General features: G+C 35.8%; 1 protein-coding gene across 14 annotated transcripts in view; it reads left to right on the forward strand.

The window, feature by feature from the left end:
* The window catches only part of LOC128173747 (tight junction protein ZO-1-like), a 64527-nt gene that overhangs the window by 32169 nt on the left and 5952 nt on the right, over nt 1–26406 (forward strand). For 8 of the 14 annotated variants that reach the window (XM_052839408.1, XM_052839409.1, XM_052839412.1 and 5 more), the window contains 28 exons: nt 515–639; nt 2044–2146; nt 2723–2813; nt 3349–3452; nt 3843–3981; nt 4497–4736; nt 5120–5285; nt 6165–6194; nt 6330–6486; nt 6719–6821; nt 7025–7076; nt 7366–7536; nt 7660–7805; nt 10059–10109; nt 10699–10794; nt 10901–10986; nt 11333–11543; nt 11666–11997; nt 12607–12655; nt 12843–12989; nt 13201–13394; nt 13658–13896; nt 15563–15799; nt 17155–17511; nt 19929–20072; nt 21447–21611; nt 21975–22148; nt 22254–24605. In XM_052839408.1, the coding sequence (XP_052695368.1) occupies nt 515–639; nt 2044–2146; nt 2723–2813; nt 3349–3452; nt 3843–3981; nt 4497–4736; nt 5120–5285; nt 6165–6194; nt 6330–6486; nt 6719–6821; nt 7025–7076; nt 7366–7536; nt 7660–7805; nt 10059–10109; nt 10699–10794; nt 10901–10986; nt 11333–11543; nt 11666–11997; nt 12607–12655; nt 12843–12989; nt 13201–13394; nt 13658–13896; nt 15563–15799; nt 17155–17511; nt 19929–20072; nt 21447–21611; nt 21975–22148; nt 22254–24605 (6461 nt within the window). Of the gene's footprint in view, nt 1–514; nt 640–2043; nt 2147–2722; nt 2814–3348; nt 3453–3842; nt 3982–4496; nt 4737–5119; nt 5286–6164; nt 6195–6329; nt 6487–6718; nt 6822–7024; nt 7077–7365; nt 7537–7659; nt 7806–10058; nt 10110–10698; nt 10795–10900; nt 10987–11332; nt 11544–11665; nt 11998–12606; nt 12656–12842; nt 12990–13200; nt 13395–13657; nt 13897–15562; nt 15800–17154; nt 17512–19928; nt 20073–21446; nt 21612–21974; nt 22149–22253; nt 24606–26124; nt 26302–26406 lie in introns of all 14 variants that reach the window. The other 6 variants (XM_052839410.1, XM_052839418.1, XM_052839420.1 and 3 more) reach the window with 6 other exon arrangements.

The raw sequence follows: 26406 nt of genomic DNA on the forward strand, positions 1-26406 counted from the left end.
ATCATACGTTACAATATCATATCTCATTGTTTATTACGGTATTTTATTGTATTATATGATATATATTATAAATTTGACATGATGCAATATTTAATTTTATATCATTGAATTGATTAACATATGAACATATGATTATCATAAAAAAAATTATCAGATGATATACGATATTTTGTCAAAACAGAATCCATGAATATCCAAGATCATAAAGTATGATTTTCATATAAAATGATAAAGGTGGTCTTATGAAGGTGATGTCTCATAAGGGTGATGCTCCGTCTCGGTGAGCTTAGTAATCTATGATTACCTATGTTTTAAATTGATTTTAACTTTAACCAAAAAAAAAAAATCATTGTTTGTTTTTATTGATATGATGTCAACAACAAACTTAGCATTGGTGGTCAATGTTTTAAATATTTCACTGATTGAATAGACCACACAAATTTTTTAACGTGTGAGATGTTTTTACTGATGCTGTATTAATTAGATTTATATGAGTAAATGATGCATTTTACAGGTGCCAGGATTCGGATTTGGAATTGCAGTCAGTGGTGGACGAGACAATCCACACTTTGCTAACGGCGACCCGTCAATAGCCATATCTGACGTCCTCACAGCGGGACCTGCAGAGGGCAAACTACTGTAAGTGGTCTCTGTATTACAGTGTAAACTACTGTAAGTGATCTCTCTATTACAGTGTAAACTAGTGTAAGTGATCTCTCTATTACAGTGTAAACTGCTTTATACAGTGTAAACTACTGTAAGTGATCTCTGTATTATGGTGTAAACTGCTGTATACAGTGTAAACTACTGTATACAGTGTAAACTACTGTAAGTGATCTCTATTACAGTGTAAACTACTGTAAGTGATCTCTCTATTACAGTGTAAACTACTGTAAGTCATCTCTGTATTACACTGTAAACTACTGTATACAATGTAAACCATAATAAGTGATCTCTGTATTACAGTGTAAACTACTATATACAGTGTAAACTACTGTTAGTAAGTGATTTTTGCAGTGTACAGAGGTAAATAAAAAAAATGTGTATTCCAATTTAGACAACTAGAATATTGAAAAATATTCTGGATGACAATCATCTGTCTATGCAAGCATAGCCTTTATATAAGGAAAAAGCTTCTGCAGTGGTATTGGGAAATGAATGAACCTGAAAAGGACGGGACTTAAGAGAAATTTAAGTAGATTGAACCATCAATTGATGCAGGTATTTGCTGCCACTGTGGCTAGGGTTATTTCATCTAAGGCTGAGCTCAGGTTCTCATGTTGGAACACTAGATTGATTTTTGGGGCATTGAAAGCTTTTCCACAGGGGTTTTAGAAAATTAAAAATACAATTGGTTCGCAGTGCCAGTCAGATTGGAAATGCTGGGGCTCTTTTGTTGTCTTGCAGTTACCATTATTGAGAAACAATGTTAATTTTATTTCCTGATAATGAGTTTGGATGTTTTTAATGGACAGGTTAGTAGTGTTGATTGGATGTTTTTTGAAGATGTAAAGGAATTGTTGATGAAATGTCCTGTCAATTGTATTGGCTAATGAACAACTCGTCAGGTGACTTGTATCAATTATCTATGAGGCCCTGGGCTCATCTCCAGTTGTTGTCAGTATTTCTGGATGGCAATATTTTTATATAAAAATTATGTGGATTAAATTTGTAAGGTAGGCAAAATTTATAAATAAAGATCTATTCTAACAAAGGAATAGAAAAAGATTTTGTAAAGATACCATTTGACTGCATCTTTTATTATTTGTTTCTTATCTTTTAATTTATATGTCAGTTGCATGAAGTCAGACAATTGTGTGGCACTGAAAGACATTAAATTGGAGTTGGTGAGATCTTGCTGATGGTTGCATGGGACTGTCTAACCTTCTCCTTTTCAGATCTTTTTACTTTAGATCAAGGAAAACATTTGTCACCTTTAAAAAGTACTGTTTCTAGTACTACATGTATTACTGAGAGTATGACTTGAAGCTTCCTTTGTCTCTTGTTTTAAGTAGGTTTGATGTTTATCATTGTACATTACAGGATAAATGACCGAGTGATGAGTGTTAACGGGATCCCGCTGGAGAATGTGGACCACAAGCAGGCTATTGCCGTCCTCAAAGACAGTGGCAACAAGGTCAACTTGGTCAGTATCACAGGGAACTTTTGCTATAAATACAGGACTGTAAACTGCTGTAAATCACTGTAAACCGCTGTAAATCACAGGACTGTAAACTGCTGTAAATCACTGTAAACTGCTTTAAATCACAGAACTGTAAACTGATTTAAATCATTGTAAACTGCTGTAAATCACAGGACTGTAAACTGCTGTACACAGGACTGTTAATTTTGAAATGAGTAATAAAAACAGGGCTGTATATCTTTGTACCTAAGGCAACAGCTACACCAGGACTGTAAAATGTTGAACATTAGGTATCATTTACAGGACTGTAAACTGTTGTACATTATGTAACTATTACAGGATTATTGGGTTATGATGGAGTGTTAAAAGTAAACTTTAGTATATTGCATTGTAATTATGGGACTATGAATAAAAGCAATTTTTTAAGTGATGGTCATGGTACAGGAATTAAAGGAGTTAAAACTGCCATTCACAGGTTATTATTGCAATATTAAAGAATTCACATTGTTTATAGTATTTATCATGATGTTTTAGGGTGTTTGATGAAAATTAAAGTGCTTCGTTTATTTTGTCTATCAGGTCATTAGAAGACGTGTACTGGTCCCCACATATACTGATACAGAAAACACGCCACTCAAAATCACGCTGTCTCGGAAAAACCGACGAGAAGGTAGGTACTCTTATTGTCATTTTGAGCTACATGTACGATACATGTACATGTTCCAGTGGTCTTAGGCTACATTGTATGTAGTTGTTCAAAACTTTCAAAGTGCAGTGTACATGTAGATATGTGGGCTCGATGGTCATAGCCATTTTTAGACTGTATTGATCTCCTTTAGAAGAAGAGCTCTATATATAGAAATATAGGAAAATACCCAAATTTAAAAGGTAAAAATATATGGATTTTTCTTGATTAATTAATAGCAAAACAAATCATGCCTCAAAGTTAAGGTAGATCTGATGGTTAGTTTGTTGACCATCCAGCCTTCTTAATTCATGAACATATATGTACAGTTTTTAAAGCTTGTAAGTTTATCTTCAGACCTGTGGTTTTCTGATTGGACTTTTCTTTATAACTTTTAATATCTTGTTTAAAATACTTATTTTGGAAACTTGATTAAAGTTATATCTGTTGTAAAGATTTCTGAGATAATGTATTCTAATTCAGTCTCAATTCCCCCTGTTTTTGTCTTTTTTACCCATAGATTTTGGAGTGGTTCTGGGATGCAAGTATTTCATCAAAGAAATCACTGGAAACAGTATAGCAGCCCAAGATGGCGGACTAAAAGAGGGAGATGTAGTGCTAAAGGCAAGTGCAATTCTGAAACACATGACTACAGGTGTTAAGTTTTTTTTGGTCTAATGCATTACCTGTTGCATACACTTGGTTCCTTCAGATTTAGGATTTTTTGTTTTGTAAAGAAATATTTACTTGTAAGCCAAGGCAGATTTTCTTCCTTGGTGATTTATAGAAGGAATGAAAAACAAATGGCAGAAAAATTAAATATGCCATCTTAGCCATAATTCATTTGTTGTGATTTTGATACTGGAACATGTAAGCCTTAATACTGATACATGTAAACCTTAACACTGGTACATGTAAAGCCGCAATACTGGTAGATGTACATGTAAGCTTCAATACTGGTACATGTAAGCCTTTGGTTAGAGTCCTTCACTGATCTAGTTCCTTGATTTACAGATAAATAGTACAGCTATAGAGAACCTGTCTCTGGTCGACGCCAAGAAACTGATAGAGAAGACCAAAGACAAGCTGCAGCTGTTCATCGCGAAGACTCGGTACGAGGACCGGGGACCAGCCAACAAAGCTCAGGACGATGGTAAGAGTTGTCTAACTTAGCGTTCATTGTTTTTCATGGAAAAAATAAATAACACTGGAAATAAATTAAATTGGGTATTTGTGTTGTTTGACATTAGATTTCTTTGTTAATGTTTTAAGTAGTACCAAATTGCAATTTATTTTTGAGGGGGGGGGGGGGGGGTGGAAGTGGGAGGTGGGATGGATGGGTGAGGGAATGAACTCATTGCTATATCCTTTTTTTCTCTCTTTTTATTCCTCCTCTTCCCTCTAGTATATAACCTTGAACATTCTCAATTCCATTTCCTACTTTTGTTAATGGTAAACATGTTTTACTATACGTGTTATACATTTTCAGGGAAAATGTGCACATCCATTCATACAGTTAGCAGGCCTATCACCATAATTTGTATTGAATAACTTTAACTTTGTAAGCTAGAAGCTGATGTTTTCTTACAATAATGGCCCTTATAGTAGTGCCCCTATTTAAGGAATTCGTAACAAGAGGAGGAATCCCTTTTCTTTTTCACCCCACAGAATATTCATTAGGCTATGGCACTTTACAAGGAACCCTACAGAACAAGAGATCAGACATTGACAATGTCAACATATACAGACCCTCTCTCTCAAGTCCGGAGGAGGAGATCTACAAGGGGCACCACAACTACCAGGAAATCCCCCCGGGGTCGTACCCCAACTCCGAGCACGCACGGTACGACGGGAGGTACATCTATGACCACGAGGCCCCTCCCCGGCCCCCACTTCCTGATGAAACAGGTCAGTGTCAAAGGTCATGATGCATAGATTAATTGTCTTGATAATATTTTCTTCATAATATTTAGTAGAAATTATTATATTTTAAAAATTTGCATTCTGCCTAATGCAAATTAGACATTTATACTCATCTAAAGTAAATTCTATGAGGAGAACTTATACTGATGCATCATTAAGATCTGGAATTATTTTACATGTTATTTAGTGTTAACCTGTTAAAAAAAATGACGCTGTAAAATTGCTCAGGTATTTTAAAATTTTACTAAAAAATTCAGAAAAGATTTCATTTTGACTCTCAGTTGTGCATTGTTTAACACCTCTATCTTCACAGCTATCAGTTTTACACAGAAACAAATAATACACATCTTTGTATCTGTTCCCTATAGATGCCCCTCCCAGACCCCCCAGCCCAGGGAAGGAGCTTCTGAGGCCAGACGACTTCTATTCCCCCCGCAGTCCTCGGTCCCCCCACCCCCCACACTCACCCCTGGGGGACGGCTATTTGAGTGACCACGGCAGGATGGACCCCCACGGACAGAGAAGGCATGATGAGTAAGTTAAAGCAGACTGAGATACATGTACATGTAGATATACAACACTGTATTTTCTGATTTACTGGTACTGAGAATTTATTTAATTAAGCTGTACATTATCTGGATAAAACAAACTTTCCTACAGGTCAATGAAGAATTCCTCTGGAAGTATTTTGACTGTATTTGTTTACATATATGCATGATATTTAGCAATGAACATGAGCTAGAAAATGCTGTTCCCTGCCAAAACATTGCCGGTGAACAGAACCTGTAACTTATTGTTGTATGTTCACAGTATCTTGTGGTTGTACAAACAGTTATTCTCACATGTCAAGGAAGTTGGTATAAATGCTAATGACTCCTTTGTCATTCATTCTGGAACTCTCCAAAGAATACATGCCATGTAGTAAATGTCTTGGCATAGTTTAGACAGCTCTTTTGTACAAGTGGAATTCTCCTAAAGGCACATGCCAAGAAAATAGTTAATATCCGAGCATAGTATAGACACAAACGAATACATGCCAGAAAGACTGTAAATATTCTAACTTAGTACAGAGTGACTGGGCTGTCATATAAACTTGAACTCTGCAAAAGATACATACCACAGAGGTACTCAATGTCCTGACATGGAACAATAACACTTTTGCACTTACTGGAACCCTCTAAAAAACCATGCCGAGGAGGTAGTAAATGTCATAGCATACAGATAGTAAATGTTCTAGCATAGTAAAAGAGATAATGATAAACAAGTATTCAATCCCTTCACCAACTTCAATGTGCTCTTTAGATCACTAAATATATACTACATATGTATTAATTTTTTTATTAAAGGTTTCATGTGCAGATTTGATGCTTTTTTATAAAAACATTAATCATTTATTTTGTACATCTTTTTCAGGAGGTATGTTGGAAAGAGGAAAGACATAGTGTAAGTACTTTTAGACAAAGGAAAGAAACGGTATAAATTCATGTGTTTCAGATTGACTACTTTTACCTTCAAAACATTTAAGACAACTATTCAGTTGGCTGAAGAGACTCTTTAACAGGTTTCTGTGATTTGCAGGCTAGACCCCCGCTTTGTGTATTTTGAGAAAGAGCCTGAGTTTGGTCTGGGACTGAGGCTGGCCGGAGGAAATGCTACTGGAATATTTATAGCCTCAGTGCAACCAGGAAGTGGTGCAGAAGCTGTGGGGCTGACCGAGGGGGACCAAATATTGAAGGTACTGAAAATACAGTAATGAAGTGCTTAAAATGGGAAAGATTTTGTTATGAAAGTTTGGGAGAGAGAGAGAGAGAGAAAGAGAGAGAGAGAGAGAGAGAGAGAGAGAGAGGGGGGGGGGCTCAGAGTTTAACTAAATCTAAATTACATTGAACTTTTTGAGTTCTTAAGTTTTCCTGTGGCTAGGGCAGGTTTAAGTTTTAAGTTGTATTAAACCAAGATTGATGTTGTAGGCCAATGATGTGGAGATCCCAGGCATGACGAGAGAGGACGCCGTGACCTACTTAACCAGTCTGGAGGGGCGGGTGTCCATGGTCGTTCAGTACAAGAGGGAAGGTCAGTGCAAAAACATTCTCTTTTTTGTCTTTGTGTGGTGGGTGGGGAGTAAATGAAAACTAACATAAGTCTTTCTCTTGAAAGATCTAATCTTAAAATTATGAAATGATTGATTGAAATTTCATTGTGTAGAATTTTTGTTGTATAATGGCAAAAGAGTTAGTCAGGATATATTCATGCTGTGTTTCTTTGGTTGCTTTCAGAATATGACAGAATAATTTCAAGTCATGAAGCAGGAGACAGCTTCTTTATCAGGTAACACTTGTAGATCCACAAAACATAGGGGAAATTTTAAAGAAAATCCATATAAATGGGAGGTAACTGCTGATATTTGACAGAGCAATTATTAATAATAAAATTTTAATGAAATTAAAGGGGAGAGGAGAGTTGTATTGGAATATTTTGTCATTCAAATGTAAAAATTCTTTTAATTATACAATCATTTTCTTTACAATCAACTTTTTTATGGCAGTCAAAAGATGAGAGAGTTATTGTTTTAAGGGTATCACAGATCTTGTATTTCAATATGTGACATATCTTGTAGGACACATTTTGAATACCAGGCCAAGGATATGGGTGAGCTGTCGTTTACGATAGGAGACATCTTCCACATCAAAGACACGCTGTTCCGCGGGGTCGTGGGGTCATGGCTGGCCATGCGTATCGGCCGCAACAACCAGGAGACCCAGAAAGGCTTCATCCCTAACAGAAACAGGTGGGTGGGGGTCAGATGTGGTTTGGGGGAGGGGTGGTAGATTGGTAGATCAACTTACGTTCAGTGCGGTTTTGCAGCAAATTTAAATCATATTTGTATGCATTTTCTCATCTTTTTTTTTAGTGCGGAGCAAATATTTTTATCGACAACCCATACAGAGGCGGAGAAAGAGAACACGCCCACCAAAAGTCGCAGCCTCCTTTTCAAACGAAAAGCGGCGAGACGAAGCAAGTCCCTGGGAAAGGACCATTGGGAGGATGTCATATTCTGTAAGATTGCCTTTACATTTTAATTTTAGTTTTTAAATTAATTAGGAGCTAAGGTGAATGTTTTATTAAATATTTTCTAAAGAAAAAAATATGGTTGTTCTGTGGTGTAGCTTTTGGGGAGAGATTGTTAAACAATAGTCTGGATTTTACAAATCTTAAAACTTGTTTGTTGTGAAAACATCGGATTTGTGTACAGGTTAACAAATTTAAAATAGTACACTCTTATAGAACCGTAGATAATATAATACTTGTATGAAAAGGAAAAAAATTCAATATTTTACAGCATGTTATTGCTAAAAGTATCTCCATCTTTAACTAAATAAATATGTTTAAATATAGATATGCTAATGACCTGAAAAATGAGAGAATGTTTTCTCCTTCCCAACTTTAAAAACTTTTCCAAAATAATTTTCAGCTTTAGGTATTTATGTACTTCTTTCTGGAACTTAATTTTCCTTCTAATTTTGAAGTATACAAGAAAGGAGACTATACTTTGGGACCTTTGAAATTAAGGTTAAAGGTATATGACAAGTCAACATGAAGGTCATTCAATTTCAAGGTCATCTTGATCCTTACGGTTATATTAGTTGTTATTAAATCTGACAATCCTCTGCAATGGCTTATCTCTTGGGGATACATTATGAATATTGATGTAATTGTGTTATTTGTGGGAAGTTATTGCTTGGAAAAGCTTTGTTTGGTTTTTCTTAGCTGAAAATGGCGGTAAGTGTTCAAGAACTGTGTATATTTACGTATTCCACACGCTTATTTTTCCCCCTTTTATTTTTTCCTGTATGATCTGTAGCAGTCAGTAGAATGAATTCTTTTTATGATATTGCATTATTTGTTAATATAATAGTGTTCACATTCAGTGGTAGTACTATTCATATTAATTTTTTGTAATGTTCACATCAGTTAGCAATTTTAACATTGATTGATAATGTATCGGAAAAGCTGTGAATTGTTTTTAGATGCACATTGCCTTATGATCTTACTTGCTTTTGAAAACTGCAGACCTTTGTTGCAAAATTATGAAAATGTGTTTTGTAATTTAAATGAATTTAGCACCTAAAAGATAGCTCTTTTGAGATTTTGCACGCAGCTGAATTTTGGAATGCATTCTCTATTACGATGGATTGTGAGTTTTAAAAAATTGCAATGAAGTTAAACATCATGGCTTATTTCCTCCAACGTTTTTAGAACTGTTTTTCTATGTGTGTTATTATCATGCACGTGCATCTCAAACAACAAATGAAACTCTTCGTTCTAAAATTCTCAGAGATTTTCAATTCCTTAAACAACAGTTAGGAGAAATGTGAAATTCGAATGAACAATATTTCAGCGAATGTTGCAGAAGAAAGAAAAGTTGCCCTGTTCACTAGCTTACTGCTTCCATCTTTGCCTTGGCGGAACTTGAATGATAATTCATTATTTTTCTTCATTTTTCTTCATTTCATGATGGAGATCTTTCTTTGTACACATGCGTTTTGAATAGATTTTATGCTGAAATAAGATTTTAGCTTAAAAGGTTTGATTCAAAGAAGTCAGTATTCATATTATTTTTCCAAATTTGTATATTTTTCTCTATGTATACCAATACCTTCGTCTTTCAATACACATTAGCAATATTCTTTTTCCAGAATACTGTATTTTGTTTTGTTTTAGTTAATGGCATAATTTGAATAAAATTAACACTAATTTGAATATAATATTTTTAACCATGTAATTATTTCAATTTTAGTCCATGTAATAAAATTTAGAGAAATTGTTTTAGTAACATGGTACATTTTTTTTTTTTATCACAAATCACTGTTAATGTGGAATTATTCATTTAAACTTTGAACTTTAAATTTTCCATTCCAGTAGCTTAGTACTAATCTTACAGCATTCAAAACAATTGCTAATGATAAGCTAAATTCCAAAAAACTATTGTTACAGTATTTGCCTTTCAGTCTTTTTATTATTAATTAATTATATTATTGGCATATAATATCAATTTAAATTGTAATGAAATCCTCTTATAGTAAAAATTTAAGGCAATATAGGAAGTTTGGGTATTACTTGTACAGTCATCAATATATTTTAAAAAAAAGGGGGGGGGGTGTTAAGAAACAGATACATGCGCAATCTTGGTATCCCAGATTGTAATATGTACGATGTATTTTTATGTGATGTCACCTGCTTTATATTCTTTACTTTAATTCACTGTTGTCTTATAAATCTGTTAATCCAAACTTTTTTTTTCTTTTACAGCAAATCTGACCACAAAATTTCCTGCCTACGAGAGAGTGACTCTGAGAGATAGTAAGTAAATGGGACATCAGTCTCTACCTGCTAACACTTTATTAACTCAACAGTGTAAATAGACTGTTTATAAAAAGACAGTTTGTAATATATAAATAGTGCCTGTTTAGGAGGGTAACAGTTGAAATTGACACCCCGAGAAAACCATTGTCAACCGACGCGAAGTAGAGGTTGACAATGGTTTTCGAGGGGTGTCAATTTCAACTGTCGTCCTCCCAAACAGGCACTATTTATTTTGTTATACTGAATGTCTTAATTTTTAAGAAAATTTTACTGCTTTTATATAGGAATAACGTGAATTCTACAGCGAACCATACGCGCATAATTTTTCGCGCATTTTTAATGTTACCCATTGCTAAGTGTGTTGCTAACGCTGAGGGTAAAAGAACGGATTATGAACTGCGTCTTATCCAATCAGATTTCAGTATTTAACATGAAAGTATAACAATGATGTTTATAACACTGCGTGTTTGCAGGAGGTGATTCACTTGCACTGAGCTAGAAAGCATTTGATGATACTCTTGTAGATGTTGAACAGAGTTTGATATGAATATTCATTATTTAACCCAACTTTTCTCTGTCTTGACAGCTGGGTTTGTCAGACCCGTAGTCATATTTGGTGCACTGGCTGATGTGGCCAGAGAAAAACTCCTTCAAGATTTCCCAGATAAATTTGAATCCCCACGTAAGTATACAACATTTGTCATGGATTTTTGGTTAAAATTGAAAAGCATGTTCAACATATAATTATTTTCATAGTGTGTATGTTCAAATTGATTTACATTTTTCAGAGACTGATGCAAGCAGCCAGGGTGGAAATGATCAGAGGAAATCCGGAATAATCCGACTTGGTGCAATCAAAGAAATTATCAATAAGGTAAAACATCAGTCTGTCTGTCATTCTCTCTCTTTCTCTCTCTGTGTCTCTCTCATATTTTTTCTTCTTTACTTTAATGTATGAAACTTTTGCTTATGATAGAGATAACAAGTGAACTACACTCTCTGTTTAACCTAGATGCGTTGCATTTTCTGGAAGCAATTACGCATTGGAACATTAATTGACACTATTTTGCTAAACATATACTTTGATAGAAAATTAGTGGTCAAAGATAACATTATAAAATCAAAGCCTAGATTTTATAAAAGTCCATTAAGCCAGGTATAATTATATTTGAATTAAAAAGTAACTCCCATTTAAGCATTCCTCTTTCCCTTTTCCACAGAGGAAGCACTGCCTGCTTGACGTTACGCCCCACAATGTGGACAAGCTGAACTACTCGCAGTATTACCCCATCGTCGTCTTTCTGAAAGCAGAGAACAAGAACATCGTCAAAGACTGCCGGGCCAAGTTTGCCAAGGGCTCGACCAAAAACCACAAGAAGCTGTTTGAACAGAGCCAGAAGCTGGAGAAGCTCTATCCTCATCTATTCACTGGTAAGGAACTGAAACTATAACATATTAGGTCTTGTATGAATTAACAAATGAAAATACAAATGTATAAGTAAAAGTATGTGGAATGTACAAGCATTTCAGTACTTTGATTTCTCTGTTTACAGCCACCATCAGCCACAACAACACGGAGGTGTGGTACTCGCGGCTCCAGGAGATGATCCACCTCCAGCAGGAACAGCAGATCTGGATGTCAGAGCACAAGCCCGAGGACAATGTAAACGACGACTTCCTGTTCCCAATGGGCAGCCGGGCCAGCTACTCCCCAGCCCAGGACACAGAGCCGGGCAACACCCCCAAAACTCACCCAGATGACTTTGACGCTTCCCCCAAGCACAAGAAGAGGCTGGTGCGGTCGTCTTCAGACCCCAGTATTAACACCACTGACCGCGTCCCTGGTATCCCTCCCTATCCAGCACCCCCCAGCTACCACAGATCCGTGAGTGGGCCGTTAGGGCTGTCTGTTCTTACACGCTTTGTTAAGAAGGAAGTCATGGTTGTTTGGCATTGTTTTGAAAAGAAAATTTAAATATATATAAGAAAATTTGAATATCAAAATTTGAATTGAAAGACAAGGTTTTACTGGCCAACAGGTGTTTTGGGTTTGTATAACACTTACTCATCTCCATCCTATTTGCAAAAGACCTGTCATGATGACAGTACATCAACATGTACATTAAGTATAACTGAAAGTTTTAATCAGAAATCTTGCAACAATAATACCATTCTGAACCATGCTAGCACGCCTAGCAAACACCAAAGCTCACAAAGCCGATGATTTATTCCATATATTTTATGCATATCTAGCAAATCTGTCACAGCATATCACACAGCCAGTTTTATAAACAAAAAATACAGCATTAATCAACTCTTGTGTAATCTGTTCCACTGTCAATTTCAACCACATATTGAATTACAAAAATCTACTGTAATTTACATCAGTTTTTGACATTGCTATAATCTATGTAGTAAGTTGTGTGTAAAATGCATCCCTGAGTTGTCACAGTGTTGTCTGTTGTGTAATAATGTGTGGATCTTTTCTTTACAGCCTGGCTCCCCGAACAGGAAGCTGATGGACGACCGTAGATATGTGGATTGTAAGTGATTGATGCTCATCATATAGTAATAGGCTTATTTTGTTTATACCTTGTTGTAACTCTTTATCTGATTGGCTGGAACAGAATTTATTTTTGAATGTTAAACACAATTTGATTGGTTAAAAAAGTTCAACTTTTATGTTTATTTGATGTCATTGTTGTAATGAATATTCATGAACTCTTGCAGTTGATCGCCAATCAGAGGACAGGTACTATCCGTCATACTACGCCTCTGAGAGCCTTCCTCATGGCCAGTTTCCACACACACGCTCCATAGAACCATACGCCACAATCACCCACCACGAGCGCCTACGCAGCAAAATTCCAGAAGATGGTAAGATTTTGATAACATTTGCAGTTACTGCAAATACAGAAGAATCAAGGAGAGGTTTAAGATTGTTCTAGATTCTGTCTTGATTTACTTTCACATCATTCATTTAGATTTCCAATTTAAGTTCATTTAAATTGATGTAGAATTTGTGAACCATCAAATTCATCTTTCGAAGCAACTTTTGCAGAGATTATATGGGTGTTGTTGATTGTAGGCCAATGGTACAACCCAGCATATGATGACCGGGGGCCTCAGAAATTTAATCCCGAATATCATCGCTCAGAACCAGATCTGGGTCGTCACGTCAATCATAATCGTCCATCCACTGCGTCACTGCCACCACCCCAGCCCCACCAAACTCACGACCCGGGTCAAGGTCAACCCCCTCATCCACCGCATCATTCACAGGTAGGTGGATACAAATGCATAGAAAATGATTAATCCCAGTCCTCAACATGCTTTAATAAACACACGGAAGATGCATGATAAATTGTTTTATTTGAGTCCTTGACAAGATTGTTTTCTCACATACTGGGAAAATCAATGATAATTTTTCTTTTTGAATCATTTGATGCTTATTTTTTTAAAATCAGGTTTTGTATTTATTTTGTGTGTACATATTATTTATATCATTGATTTGCAGTTTGGTCAACTTTTTATTTCTTTGGCAGCCATTCCAGGAAAATGCCTCTAGCTACAGCAGTGATTCGTACTCCCGTTACACCTCAAATCCGGTCAATCGTCACGATGACTCCAAACTACGGGAGAAGTTTGGGAGCCTCGCAGTGGCAGCAAAAGGAGAGAGGTCAATAGGTCATGACCCCTACCGCTTCACGCGGAGCACGGCTAACCCCGTCAACACTGCCAACATAGATAAATCAAAACTCTCGGATCTCTCCGCTCGCTATAGGTAAGTACGCCGTCGTCTGCTGCGATCACTCTTATTTGTGTATTGTTTGATAAATTAATTTAAAACAATTTTCAAAGACTGAAATGATAAAAAAAAAATTCATTCTTTATTGACATTTCTAGGATATGATTTTATTCTTATCAACGAATAGAGAGTTCTGCAGATATTTTTGAAATCAGAAGTCTAAAACAGAATTTGGAATATGCGTAGTTCTTGAGTACATGTTAAATGTTTCAGAAGTTATCAATAAGTTATCAGTAAGTTGCTCTCGGAACGAATTAGCTTTTTAATTGATGACAATTTCATGTTTGATCTGTTCACATTCACTCTGGCATCATGTGGTTTGGTTTGCATTAAAACTATATTCATGTGTGGATTTGTAACATTTCTAAATAATATTAATTTTTTTAACTTGAGTAAACTCTTGGAAACTTCCAAACCAACAACAAAAACAAGCAAGAATAAAATATCACAAATTTGAATTAGACTTAAGAAAATATGAATGGAAATAATTACATGTATTGTATATAAAGGTAGTTAAATAACTGATGTTGATTTGTATATATTATGGATAGAGATTTTTTTGATGCTTATAGCTGTTTTGATAGTGTTCTAGATGTTTCAGCCATCGACAAAAATGACTTCCAGAGTTAATCAGCTGATAAATGTCATGCTTGAACACAAAGCGAGATGCTTTCCAATTATGAGCAGAAAAAACCGATTTTATTCAGAATAGGCTATGTGTTCATGAATTGTAATTTGATATTTGATATTTTGTTCACCATTTTAAATCATTGATGATACATTGTTTACAGATACATATATATAATTAACAAGAGGATATACCATGTCTATATTCAGAAACCACTATTCAGATTTATCATATCATGATATTATTGCCTTTACTATAAACCGGATCTGTAGGTCACCAAATCCAGCAGTAAAAATTTCTTGAAATGGAAAGGGGAAAAGCCAGTGCAGGGCTTTTGCTACATTTTGCCTCCAAAAAATGTTATATTTATGTGCAAATTTTTTTTGAAAGGAGGGGATACAAGTTACAAAACAGCATGAGGATTGTTGTTGTTTTTACAGAATTTTTTCTTCTGATATAGAACATAGAGTCATCAGCTTTCATGTCCATTCATTGACACCATAAAAGTGGGTCATAGTAGCAAGACAAACTTTGATATTATGTTTTTACTTCAACTTCAAAAGAAAATTAATGCAAAAGTTTCCTGACAATGCCATTCCATTGCATTCTTAAATTAGGCCTAAAAAAAAAAGTTGTGTGTTTAGGGTAACCCGACCTAACCTACAAAAATGCCTCGACCCCACCATTTTTAGATGTCTGTTTTTATCCGATTGTGAATTTTATATTATTTCTATTAAAAAATGCGCTTTTAAATATGACACAAAGAAACATTCTTAGGATTCATGCAGAAAAAAATATGATAAAATTAAAAAAAATCCCCACCTACCAAACCTAATTTTTTCATCAGTGTTACCTTAAACACACAATTTTTTTTTATAGGCCTTACTGTGAAAATAATGAATAGAGTGAGAGTCATTAAACTGTCATTGTCTATCTCTTCACTTTTATGGTGTTCTCATTATACTGAGATTGAAAAAAAGAAAAACCAAACCAGCAGCATGATTTTTTTAACAGAAAAGACGAGCACCCTCCCACCCGCAAACAGTCTCTACCATCCCCAGTCATTTCACCCTCAGTCAATCAGCCCCCCGCATCCTCCGCACCACCCCATCATGCCCCACTGCAGCAGGACGGGGCGCCACCCAGGGTGAAAAAAGAGCCACCACCTGTCCCTGTCAAGACCTATCACCTGAGGGACCGGGGCATAGAGCCAGACGATCTCAAAATTCGAAATTACGAAAATTCCAACAGGTACCAGACATACGCCCCCCGCTCGTGGAGGGTGGGATCCAGTGGTTTATACTACTGGACGCTGTGAACTTGAATTTTATTTGGAGGAAAAATGTCTTAGAAAAATGAATGCTCTGAAATTGACTCCAAGTAGTTTTGAAATTTTTTAGAAGTTATATATTTTAAGATTTAGCTTAAATATTTTTGGAGTGTTTCAATTTCAAGAGAATTCAAATCTTGCTTGTGTGGGGAGAGAGAGAGAGAGAGAGAGAGAGAGAGAGAGAGAGAATGGTTTACAGTGCTATCCAAATTGGATCTGTTGGTCTCCATTACTGCCTTTCCTATATATATTTCATTCATGACATCATGATTTTTCCTTTGCTCAAGAATTTTCAGTGTAGCTCAAATATACCATAATTGGAAATTGAATTAATTAATCTATTAATTAATTAACTGCACATTAATAAGATTTGAGGTTCTCTATCATTATTAACCTTTCCAAGTGTGTTGAAGTGTTTCACTTCTCAGTGCATTATTAAACATGGATTTTTGTGTTAAATCATGTAACATATATTGAAATTTTTACTGGGGTAGGGTTTTTTTTTTGGATGAATTATCAAATTGCTTCAAATGTCGATCATGAATTTCATTTTACTTTGATGTATTGCAAACAAAATAGAAGTTTTCTGAAAACATTTCAACACATAATTTGGATCGGTCACCGAAGAAATGTGAAGGAAGAGACAAAGGCATTTCATTTTGCATGTGTAATCAGAAGCTTCAGTGCTGCAGCCTGCTATTTGATAGAAACATTGTTCTCTGTCTGTGTATGAGTATACCTAGCTCACCCCATAGACTAAATGAAAAATTATGCTAGGCCTTTCATATTTTACAAAAGTATAAGTAGTAGGGCATTAGAAGTCAAAGTATTTACTTTGTTCTTAAAAAAGAAATCTGCTAATATAATTCTCGACAGGTCTTTGCATTGTCATTGTCACATGGATCAGTAGTGATATGGGGTTCAAGCCTCACTGGGGTTCTTCCCATATACATGTGAACACGCTGTTCAGTGTTCATGATCAGTCTCATGTGGCTGATCCACTATCCTCTAAATTGAACTACATCATAATCAATAGAATCATGTTTTGATAATGCAAAATCAAAATTCATAAAAGAATATTTAGTACAAAGGAACGACTGGAAATTGTTGTCGTGCATGAGCTAGGTGTCTATACCAGCCAGATATGAGAACAATTGCTTTCTAGAGTGCTCAATTTTCAAGCTAAAAAAAAGAAGGAAAAAAAATTTATATACAGCACATGCAAAAAAGAAAACACTGCTTATGAAATATTCGGAACTCATTCTTTTTCTTTCAGAGCTTATAATTACGCCGATCCAAGCAGCTATTCAGGTCCCGACCAGAAACATCATTACAATGAACAAAACGAAAATCCATATGATTATGTTGCTCCTAGGCAAAACTCTGCCCCCCGATCTCGGACGTCGCCCAATCAGAACGCAGTGTACGCCCGGCCCTACGCCTCACCGGACCGACACAGCAGGGAGGGGTCGTACGACCGGGGAAGGTCGTTCATGAACCAGATCTACATGGACACCGAGCAGCTGCAGAAGTTGAGGGCCAGGCAAGAAAGCCACCCACCTACCAGTAACCATGGCAACAGGGAAGTGATGGGAGCAAGGGATTCTGGGTACCCAGGTCCAGAGCGGCCGAGGTGAGGGGTTACAGCTCACATATTGGTGTTTTTGTGATTTTTGAGATAACTGGGTCTGTGTTTCAGGGCTCGTAGCCTGTCTTCCCTCACTGTTTGGATGTGTGTATCTATCTCTATGTGTTTAACAGAGGCATTTTTCATCAAGTGGTTTTTCCCTTAAGTTTGTTTTATGAACTGAAATTCTGCAAGTATAAATGCCTTATGCCAAAATTGCAAAACATTTATGATAGATTTTGCTTTTTCATAATTTAGGCTAAGATTAAATCTGAAATAAAGAGATGACTGATTTAGCATCTATGTAGCTTTTGTTGATAATTCATTTGGCTAAAACACATTGAAAGTCTTACGAAACATTTTATTTCTGATCTGGCAATAATTGTTAAGAATATCTGATGAAATTTGATGAAGTCTTGATGAAGAATGTGTCTACCTCCAAAAATGTATGCAAAAGAAAATTGTAATCTAGATTGCATAATATGTATGTGCACGTTCACGAGTTGGTGTTAGTGGAATGTGTATTAACATGTTAACAACTCTATCATCACTCCTTGTCTTTGGTTGTTAATTTGTGGATTTTTTGCTCCATGCATCAAAAACTTTTTACAGATATGTAGTTTTGTAATACTATTTTAGCATTTGAAGTTCATAATTGCTCCCTTTTTTCCCTGTAAGTTTGGGGTAAAAAAAAATTACTGGCTGTTGAGGTTTAATTTATGTTATGTAAAAGTGTTATTTGAAAAATATTATTAAAAGTTATTTAACTAGTAATTGTTCCAATAAGTGCCATAATAAGTCAGATGGAGAGAAGTTGATATAACTGTCAAATACTGTGAATCTTGCATTGTGAGCATGTTTATCTGAGACATATATGCATGTGATACCCCCAGAGTTAGATTTCCTAGTAAGTTAGCATGTGCAAGTTCCACCATTCAAGCATCTTGTATATCTCTTTTTTTAACAGTTGCATGATAGTATCAAGGTCATTTGTAGGTCATATCTCAGCAGTTACTTAAGAGTCAAGATCATGTGTGTTAAGTAAATAATGTCAAGGTCACATGTCCAGAAATTGTCAATAGTCGTGAGATAGGAATCACTAAGAATTTGGTCTTAAGATCTACATTGTAGAAGAAAGAATTTGTCTTTACATTTATGAGCAAATTGAAAATGCTATCTAAGATAATTTTTCTGAGATTTTTTAGTAAATTCCTGATGGATGATATAAGTTTCGACAAGACTGCCTTATTATCCCAAGACCTGTTTTTATCTTTGATATTTGCAGAACATAACAACTGTTTTGTGCAATTATTCAATTTCACAACTTCTAATCTCAATGTTTGTCTGGGAACAGAAAAATTCACATCAACCTTTATTATTCACCAACTTTGTACCTTTTTTTTTTTACCACTGTCCAACAAGTGATTTATACCTGTCTTTAAGAAATATTTGATTTTTGATTATTTGCTTGTCATGGTTTCATACATTTTTCGTAAATTTATAATATTATAGATATATTATCTTTTTAAGATGTTATACATACAAGATATACTGCATTTTTTTTCGGTAAGAAATTTATGGCTGCTACAGTGATGAAGTAAGTGTATGTTTAGGGTAAAAGTGAACATTGCATTCTTGTTGAGGGTAGACAACTCCAGTTTAATACTAATAATGTTTAATTATGTATTAATTTCTTCCAGTCTTAATTGGGAATTAACTCAAAAAATCTCAACTATTTTGTAGCATTTTGTACAGTTTATAATGGCTTTAACAGAAAAATATTAAAAAAATATATATATTTTTGACACTTAATATATTTGTACATTTATTATATTAATATATCTATATATATATGTCACAGAAATGCATGGTCAGTGAGCAGCTCTCTTAGAATATAGATATATATATAAGATCTATAATAGTGTTTTTGTATTGCTTTGTTATATGTATTCTAATAAACTCCTCGTCACAACTTCTGGCCATAGTTCTGTTGTCTCTTCAACAAGAATGCAATCAGCTACATAGAGATAGGATGGGGGATGTTTGATAAAGGCAATAACCAAACACTAGTTTGATAAACTTTATGTAAAGAAATTGATCATAATTCCTATCTTAAGAGATATGCATGTAGCTGCATGGATTATTATAGTCCCTGTTAGATTCCAATGCATGAAAATGCTGCATGTCAGGATCAGAATCATGTAGACTATCCAAGTTTTACAAGCTCACACTTTTCCAGGTCTCATTTCCCCCTATATTCATATATTCTTTTCACTAAAGAGAGACTGAGTTAATTAAAATTAAGCTTGTTGAGCTTTTATAGTTTTAGATTCTGTTCTTGGTGGGAATTCTTATTTCCATTAACATGAATTGTAAGGGGTTGATAAATCTAGTTTATGATATATAAGAAGACCAATTTGTAGAGAAACGGAGGAGCCGATTGGACGATCAAGTTCTAGCGAGGGGATTAGTGGCAATGGGACTAGTTTCTCTTCATACAAGAACCTCATTACACCTGGTTTCTATGGCGCCATAAAACCATTCCACTCTGTTCGAGACGACCCAGGGTAATGGCGACACACTTGTAGGCTAGTTCAAACTAGCGGTGATTGGGTCCAAATGCACAAACAAAGCACAATGCTGTCACTTTACTTCTATAGATGACTAGCTCTCTTGAATATCTCTAATTAGTCTTAGACAACTATTTTGCCCTCTGCACAATGATCTATTAGAGCCTGTTTTGATTAAGCCCAGTTTATGATTATTGTATGTGTGAGACAAGGGTCAGTGATGTTACCTTGACTTTTTCCTGCTTGTCATAGTGAGTAGAATTATGTTAGCACCTATTATTCAAACACTCCCCACTAACAAAGATGTAAAACTTACATGTGATGTAAATTAATATTTTATTTGAAGACTTTGATATATAATCAGACATTATCCCAATACTTTGTGATTAGCTTAGCTTATGATTAGAAACTGTTACATTTTGGGAGGGAGAAAAGCATCACAGGCAATATTTTTTATTTGTTTTAAAAAATAATCAAAACTTGGATATGTTATTAATTAAAAATCTTATTAAATTTGAATGAAAACCATATCTTTGTGAAAAAATTTGTGTCTAAAAACTAATTTTAAGCTTTATGTATATAGGGGTGATTATGAAAGATAAAAGTATCAACTGAAATATCCTGAAATGTATTGTCTTGAGTTTATCTGTCATTTGCGTCGTCACTAATTCACGTAAATTGTACAAGCTGATTCTTTAAATTGAAATTTTAAGAGATGGAGGTTTAAAAGAAAAACACATATTGCTAGACTGTTTTGAAATATGCTTGAAACATAGTTAAGTATTCATGTATTCAAATTGTTGCAAAGAATTGTTTAATAATGCCCCGGTACTTTGTGATAAAGTGGACGTTTCAATGATTTACTCATTCAGATGCTGGACTTGAAAAAAATTAAGACTGGAAGTGCTAGTCTCTCTAATAGAAACTGTCAAAATATGAGTGTAGAAATCTAAGGAGACTGATTTGTCACACAAAGCAAATATTTTCCTACAGTATTAGTGAAGGAAAGAACATAAATTTAAAGTAAAACATTTCCATTTGCAGTGGAATAGGGGTGCAATTGCAGATAGAAAATACCAACAAAGATAAAGAAAACTATATATATGAAGAAAATCCTATCAAATTTTGAAATACAAGAGATTTAGATATATTTATCTTTGTATCAATATTGGAATACACTAAAAGATTTCATCCAAATATAGATTTTCTCTTTGGAGATCAACGGTTTGATCTACTTTTTATTTAGATATTAGGATAACATTTTCCTCTTTCTGTTTAGAGATTACAGTAACATCTACAGTGTTTTTACTCTACTTTCTCTTTAGAGATTACGGTAACATATACAGTGTTTGTGATCTACTTTCTCTTTAGAGATCACAGTAGGGCTGTGAACCACGAGGCCAGTGATCGGGAGCGGAGCAGCCATGAGGACAGCAGTGACCACGGCAGTGCCTTTGAAGCCTACAGAAAACCCGCCATGTCTACGTTTGGCAAAGTGCCAGCTGGAAAAGGCTTTGAACCCAGCAAACATATAAGGTTAGTGGATGAAATGCATATTCATGAGCATATTATGAATATTTACTGGATTGGGCACCTTGAACTGGTAACAATGTTTTCTCTTACAACATGCAGCACTGTATTTTTTCATTGACTTTCTGACTTCTTTAGTTATATGTAGCTAGTGTTTCATGTAGTGGCTGTGACCAAATCATCTTCATCCTTAAAGCTTCCATCCTCTTATATTACATATTCTTGGTGGATTATTCATATTCTTGGGTTTTCATCTTTGATATTCCCCATACTTTCACTTGGATAGACTTACTTTGGGTCTTTTTTTAAATTTCAGACACATATTTTGCATGTTTAATACATAATTATGTTTTGATATTGGTGATTTAGAACATCAAGTCCTAAACCTGGTAGTGCTACTGTAAGTAATCACCATGACGATACACATGTCACACATCATGTCAGTGCACCTGAAAGTGGTGACTCTGACACAGTTCCTAAGCAACCACTGGATAAAAATGAGGCTAACCATCCAGTAGAAGGCTCACAGCCAAGGCAGGCGGGGTAAGAGAACTCGTGTAACCAGGAAGTGTAGCACTTTACCTATAGGGGTTCCCTATTAATCAATTATATACATGTTATTCATGTATTTTTTGTTTAAACTATTAGTACCCGTAAAGTGTTGGAAAGATCAGCTGGTGACTGGCCTGATGATAAAGAGGAGACAGACAACAAGAGGCAAAATTACAGAGAGGAAGAAACAAAAATCTCAAGTTTGAATCAACTGGAAGGCAGATGGAAGATGGGCAAGGTGCAAAATTATGGAGGGAAAGATATGAAGGTTTCAAGTGTTGATGAGCCAGATGGAAAATGGAAAGCAGACCAAACACCAAGTGTTGATGAACCAGATGGCAAATGGAAGATTGACAACATGCACAATTATGGAGAGAAAGCAGTGAGGGTGTCAAATGTTGATGAACCAGATGGCAAATGGAAGATTGACAACATGCACAATTATGGAGAGAAAGCAGTGAGGGTGTCAAGTGTTAATGGACCAGATGGCAAATGGAATACAGGTGAGAAGATGGAAGATTCTGCCTATGACAGTGAGGAATTTAGTCCCACAGGGAGTACAGGTTTCCCAACCTATGACAGAACAGAGAAAATCAAGGTCAATATGGATGATGCCAATAGCTCTGATTATTCTCATGAATTGCATACAGAAAACTTGCCAAAATACCCAAGTGCAAGCACCCATCTTGCACGAACTTCAGACAGAGCCAACAACGCTTTTGACAATGATGATGACGATGATGATGATGATGATGATGATGATGATGATAGTGATGACAATAAAGAGAAGGAGATGGATAAAGAAAAAAAGAAAAATGTTAAAGATAGCATTGAACTTTCTCCTCCTTTGAAAAGGGGTGATTTGGCACCTGCACAATATGGAACGAAGCACCAAATTGGAAATGAGAAGGATAGCAAGACTAAAGATAATGATTATGCAAGGATGGCAGAAGATCCAGTACCGGAAAAAGAAGGACAGGATGCTATCCCTTCCAATCATATCACAAATTCTTCTTCAAGGCTGTCCACCACTCACGACAGAAAACCTGAGGGGACAGAAGAGAAGGCCATTCCCCCCGCCAGTGTGTTCAATTTTCCTAAAATGAGACTAGATAGGTATAAACTGGGAGATGACAAGAAGGTGTCGCCCACCAGTAATCGACTTGATAGATACAGGGGCCTATTAGGAACCCATGGGAGAATGTCCTCCTACGAGAAGTCAAGCTCTGAGGATGTGAGAGCTGCAGGTCCAGAAAAAGGAGAGAAAGAGATACACGAACAGAAATCACCAGAAAATATCCAAAACAGTGTAAAAGGTAATGATAAAATGAAGGACAACAAAACAGAGAGGAAACAGGATGGTGATGTGCAAAATTCATCTTTGGGGGTTCATGACATACCTAGTAATGGGCTTCAAAGGAATGGCAATGAGGATGAAGTAGGGGGACGACTGGTCAAGAGTCCATCCAGTAGTACTCTAGTAGAAGACGACGATGATTCCTCAACTGCTAGCGAAGGGTCTGTGATAAGGAGTCCTTCTATTGACTCACTGGTGGAGAGTAAAGAAGAGGTCAAAAAACCTCAGCTTGAAACGAAGAAGAGTCAAAACTCTCCAGAAAATACAAGTAACATGAGGAAGGTAACAAATGAGGAAGACAAAGATAGAAATGGAGAAAAACTGCCGGAAAAGTTGGAAAACGGTTATGCCAGGAGCAAGGAATTTGATAAAGGGGGTAGCAAGGGATTGAGTGTCCCTATCAAATTGCAAGCTCCGGGAAAAGCTGATAAATCAAATGTGTCTCTTAAAAAGAGTACTGTTGAGACTGCTGACAAAAAGGCTCAAAGAAAACCTAATACAAACAATGGGGTTGATCGAGAGGTGATGGAGATATTAGATTATGACAGAATGTATGATCAGCCCTCAGTAGGACACTCTCTGATTCGTGGAATCAGTCACGAATCTCCGACTAACGAACCAAAAAGCTCAGAGGTCAGACAAAATCCTCAGGTCATCAACGGTCGGTCGGAGGGAAGGAACCAAGATTTAAGAAAGAGTAAAGAAAATCGGAGGGAACCGCACAGCTATGTCAGACGCGATCAGTCTGCCGAGAGAGTCCGCGTCTCTGTAAAAAGCGATAAACAAAGTAACGAAGTAACGCAGGAGAAACAGACCATTTATAGAACCTACAGGCGAACGTCGGGAATCACGAAAAGAAACGTTTTGGCCTACAACAAAGACATCAAGGAGACCTGTGTGGACGATATATACGACGACGACGATGTCAAAGTCACCAATGACAAGAATAAGCCAAAAACAACCTGTAAAACTGTCTTCTCCAATCATAATGGACAAGGAGATCCAGACTTGGCAGACGACCCTGCAGCTTCCGATGAGGAACCTTTTGCTGTAAATCTGCGACAATTGAAATTAGAGTCCCTTAACATTGGGTAAGAAAGTAGTATTTGATATCGCAGACACCACAGAGAATCTCTGAGATGCATAGACGGGAGCCCAGTACATATCTCACTAGGCAGTGTATTTATTGATATAATCACAAGAACAGTTTTACACCTAAATGCTATATTGAATCTCATGTACTCATGAAATCAAGAAATAAATTGGCTTAATTATATCATATTTGGAGACCAATACTTGTATATATACATGGATTGACTAACTAATGAAATTCAAAGTGTCTTACATGCTTTCCATCAGAGCAAGGGTGTAATTTCTCAGCATCAAACTTGGCTTAAAATTGTGTCTCACAAATTAGCACTCAGTTGTTCCTTTGTGTAAGTTGACTTTGTTGGCTTTTTTCAAGTTGTTCACTTGCCATGTCACTGAATATCACTTCCTTTCATAAAGAAATATTCCCACTTAAAATTAGTATGCAGAGATATTTTGATTGCATCATTTCCTGTATAAAGTTGGATTGCAGAGTGTTTGTATCTATATCCTCAATCCACTGGATCGTTTGTGCTATATGTACAGGAATGGAAGCTCTCTGACAGCCTGTTATTTTGTACATGTATGATCTAATGAAGTACCAGTATATTTACAGACTCCCAGTAGTTTTGATGCATGAATTTAATTTGCATGCTCTGTTATACCGTAGTTAGATTTTCCATGTCATTTTATAGCCATGTACATAAATCTAGTTGTGATGGAGTTATACCGTGACTTGGATATCTTTAGATCTTTAGTTAGCATCCTATGCCTGTTTTAGTTTTCTTGATTTAGAGAGTTCACGGCACAGTCTTGCAGAAATGTTTAAACGCACAGTAGCCCCCATCTAGACAAAGGGAGAGAACTCTTCTGATAAGGGAGGTTACTCATATTGGGGAGAAACTGCTCTATATAAACTTTAATTTTAATTCATAAAAATTAAGATTCCGTCATTCAAGCTGTAAGGCCATAGAGCATACCGATGAGCTCACTTTCCTGCTATGTATTTTTTTTGTCGAAGTGAGACAGAGATCAAACAAAAGTAAGCTTGTTACTACATGTATAGTATGGGGAGATAAGAAGATAAGTCTGATGATTATTTCGATTACTAACTTATCAAACAGCATTCTTTGTTAAATCAAAAAACAAAATTAAACTTCAAGTTATGAAATATTAGGGGGATGGGTGGGTGGGTGAGGTGATGTACCTTAAATGTGACTGATGCTTTGAACTCTCATCTCATTGTGCTGAAGCCTCAACACTCATAATGTCCGTAGTTCACCATTTATTTACGAAAAAATACAAAAATATTTGACATGAAATATATTAATTGGGTGTCAATTTAATGATTCAATTGCAAGAAATGAGAATTTGAAAAAAACAACACATGAAATAACAAAATTTGTATACCAGTAATTTTGATGAATATTATCAAATAGCAGCCATTTTGTTTTGGTTGAACAGGAAGTTGAGAGTGTTTGAGGTGTCTATCTTTTGGTTTGGTCTTTTTTCTTTCTGTAGCGCCACTCTCTCTTCTGATACTAACCCACCTACAGCACCTACGGTAAACTCCTCCTCACCCCCTGAGGAGAGTGCGCAAAGGTCAGAAGACACTGACCAAAGGGCAAGCGATAATGCGGTCAAAGGTGAAAGTTCAAACATTGAGCAAGTCAATGCTTCCAACACTTTTCTTGTTGGGTAAGAACAAAGTCAAAATTCTCCCCTTAAATCCATGTCGTTTTCCCCCTTAAAGTTAAAAGCCATTCATGGCTGATATTTTATTCTACAGGTGCATGTAGGGTC

Source organism: Crassostrea angulata, chromosome 2 (assembly GCF_025612915.1).
Source record: "Crassostrea angulata isolate pt1a10 chromosome 2, ASM2561291v2, whole genome shotgun sequence".
In the NCBI taxonomy this organism is placed as follows: Eukaryota; Metazoa; Mollusca; class Bivalvia; order Ostreida; family Ostreidae; genus Magallana; species Magallana angulata.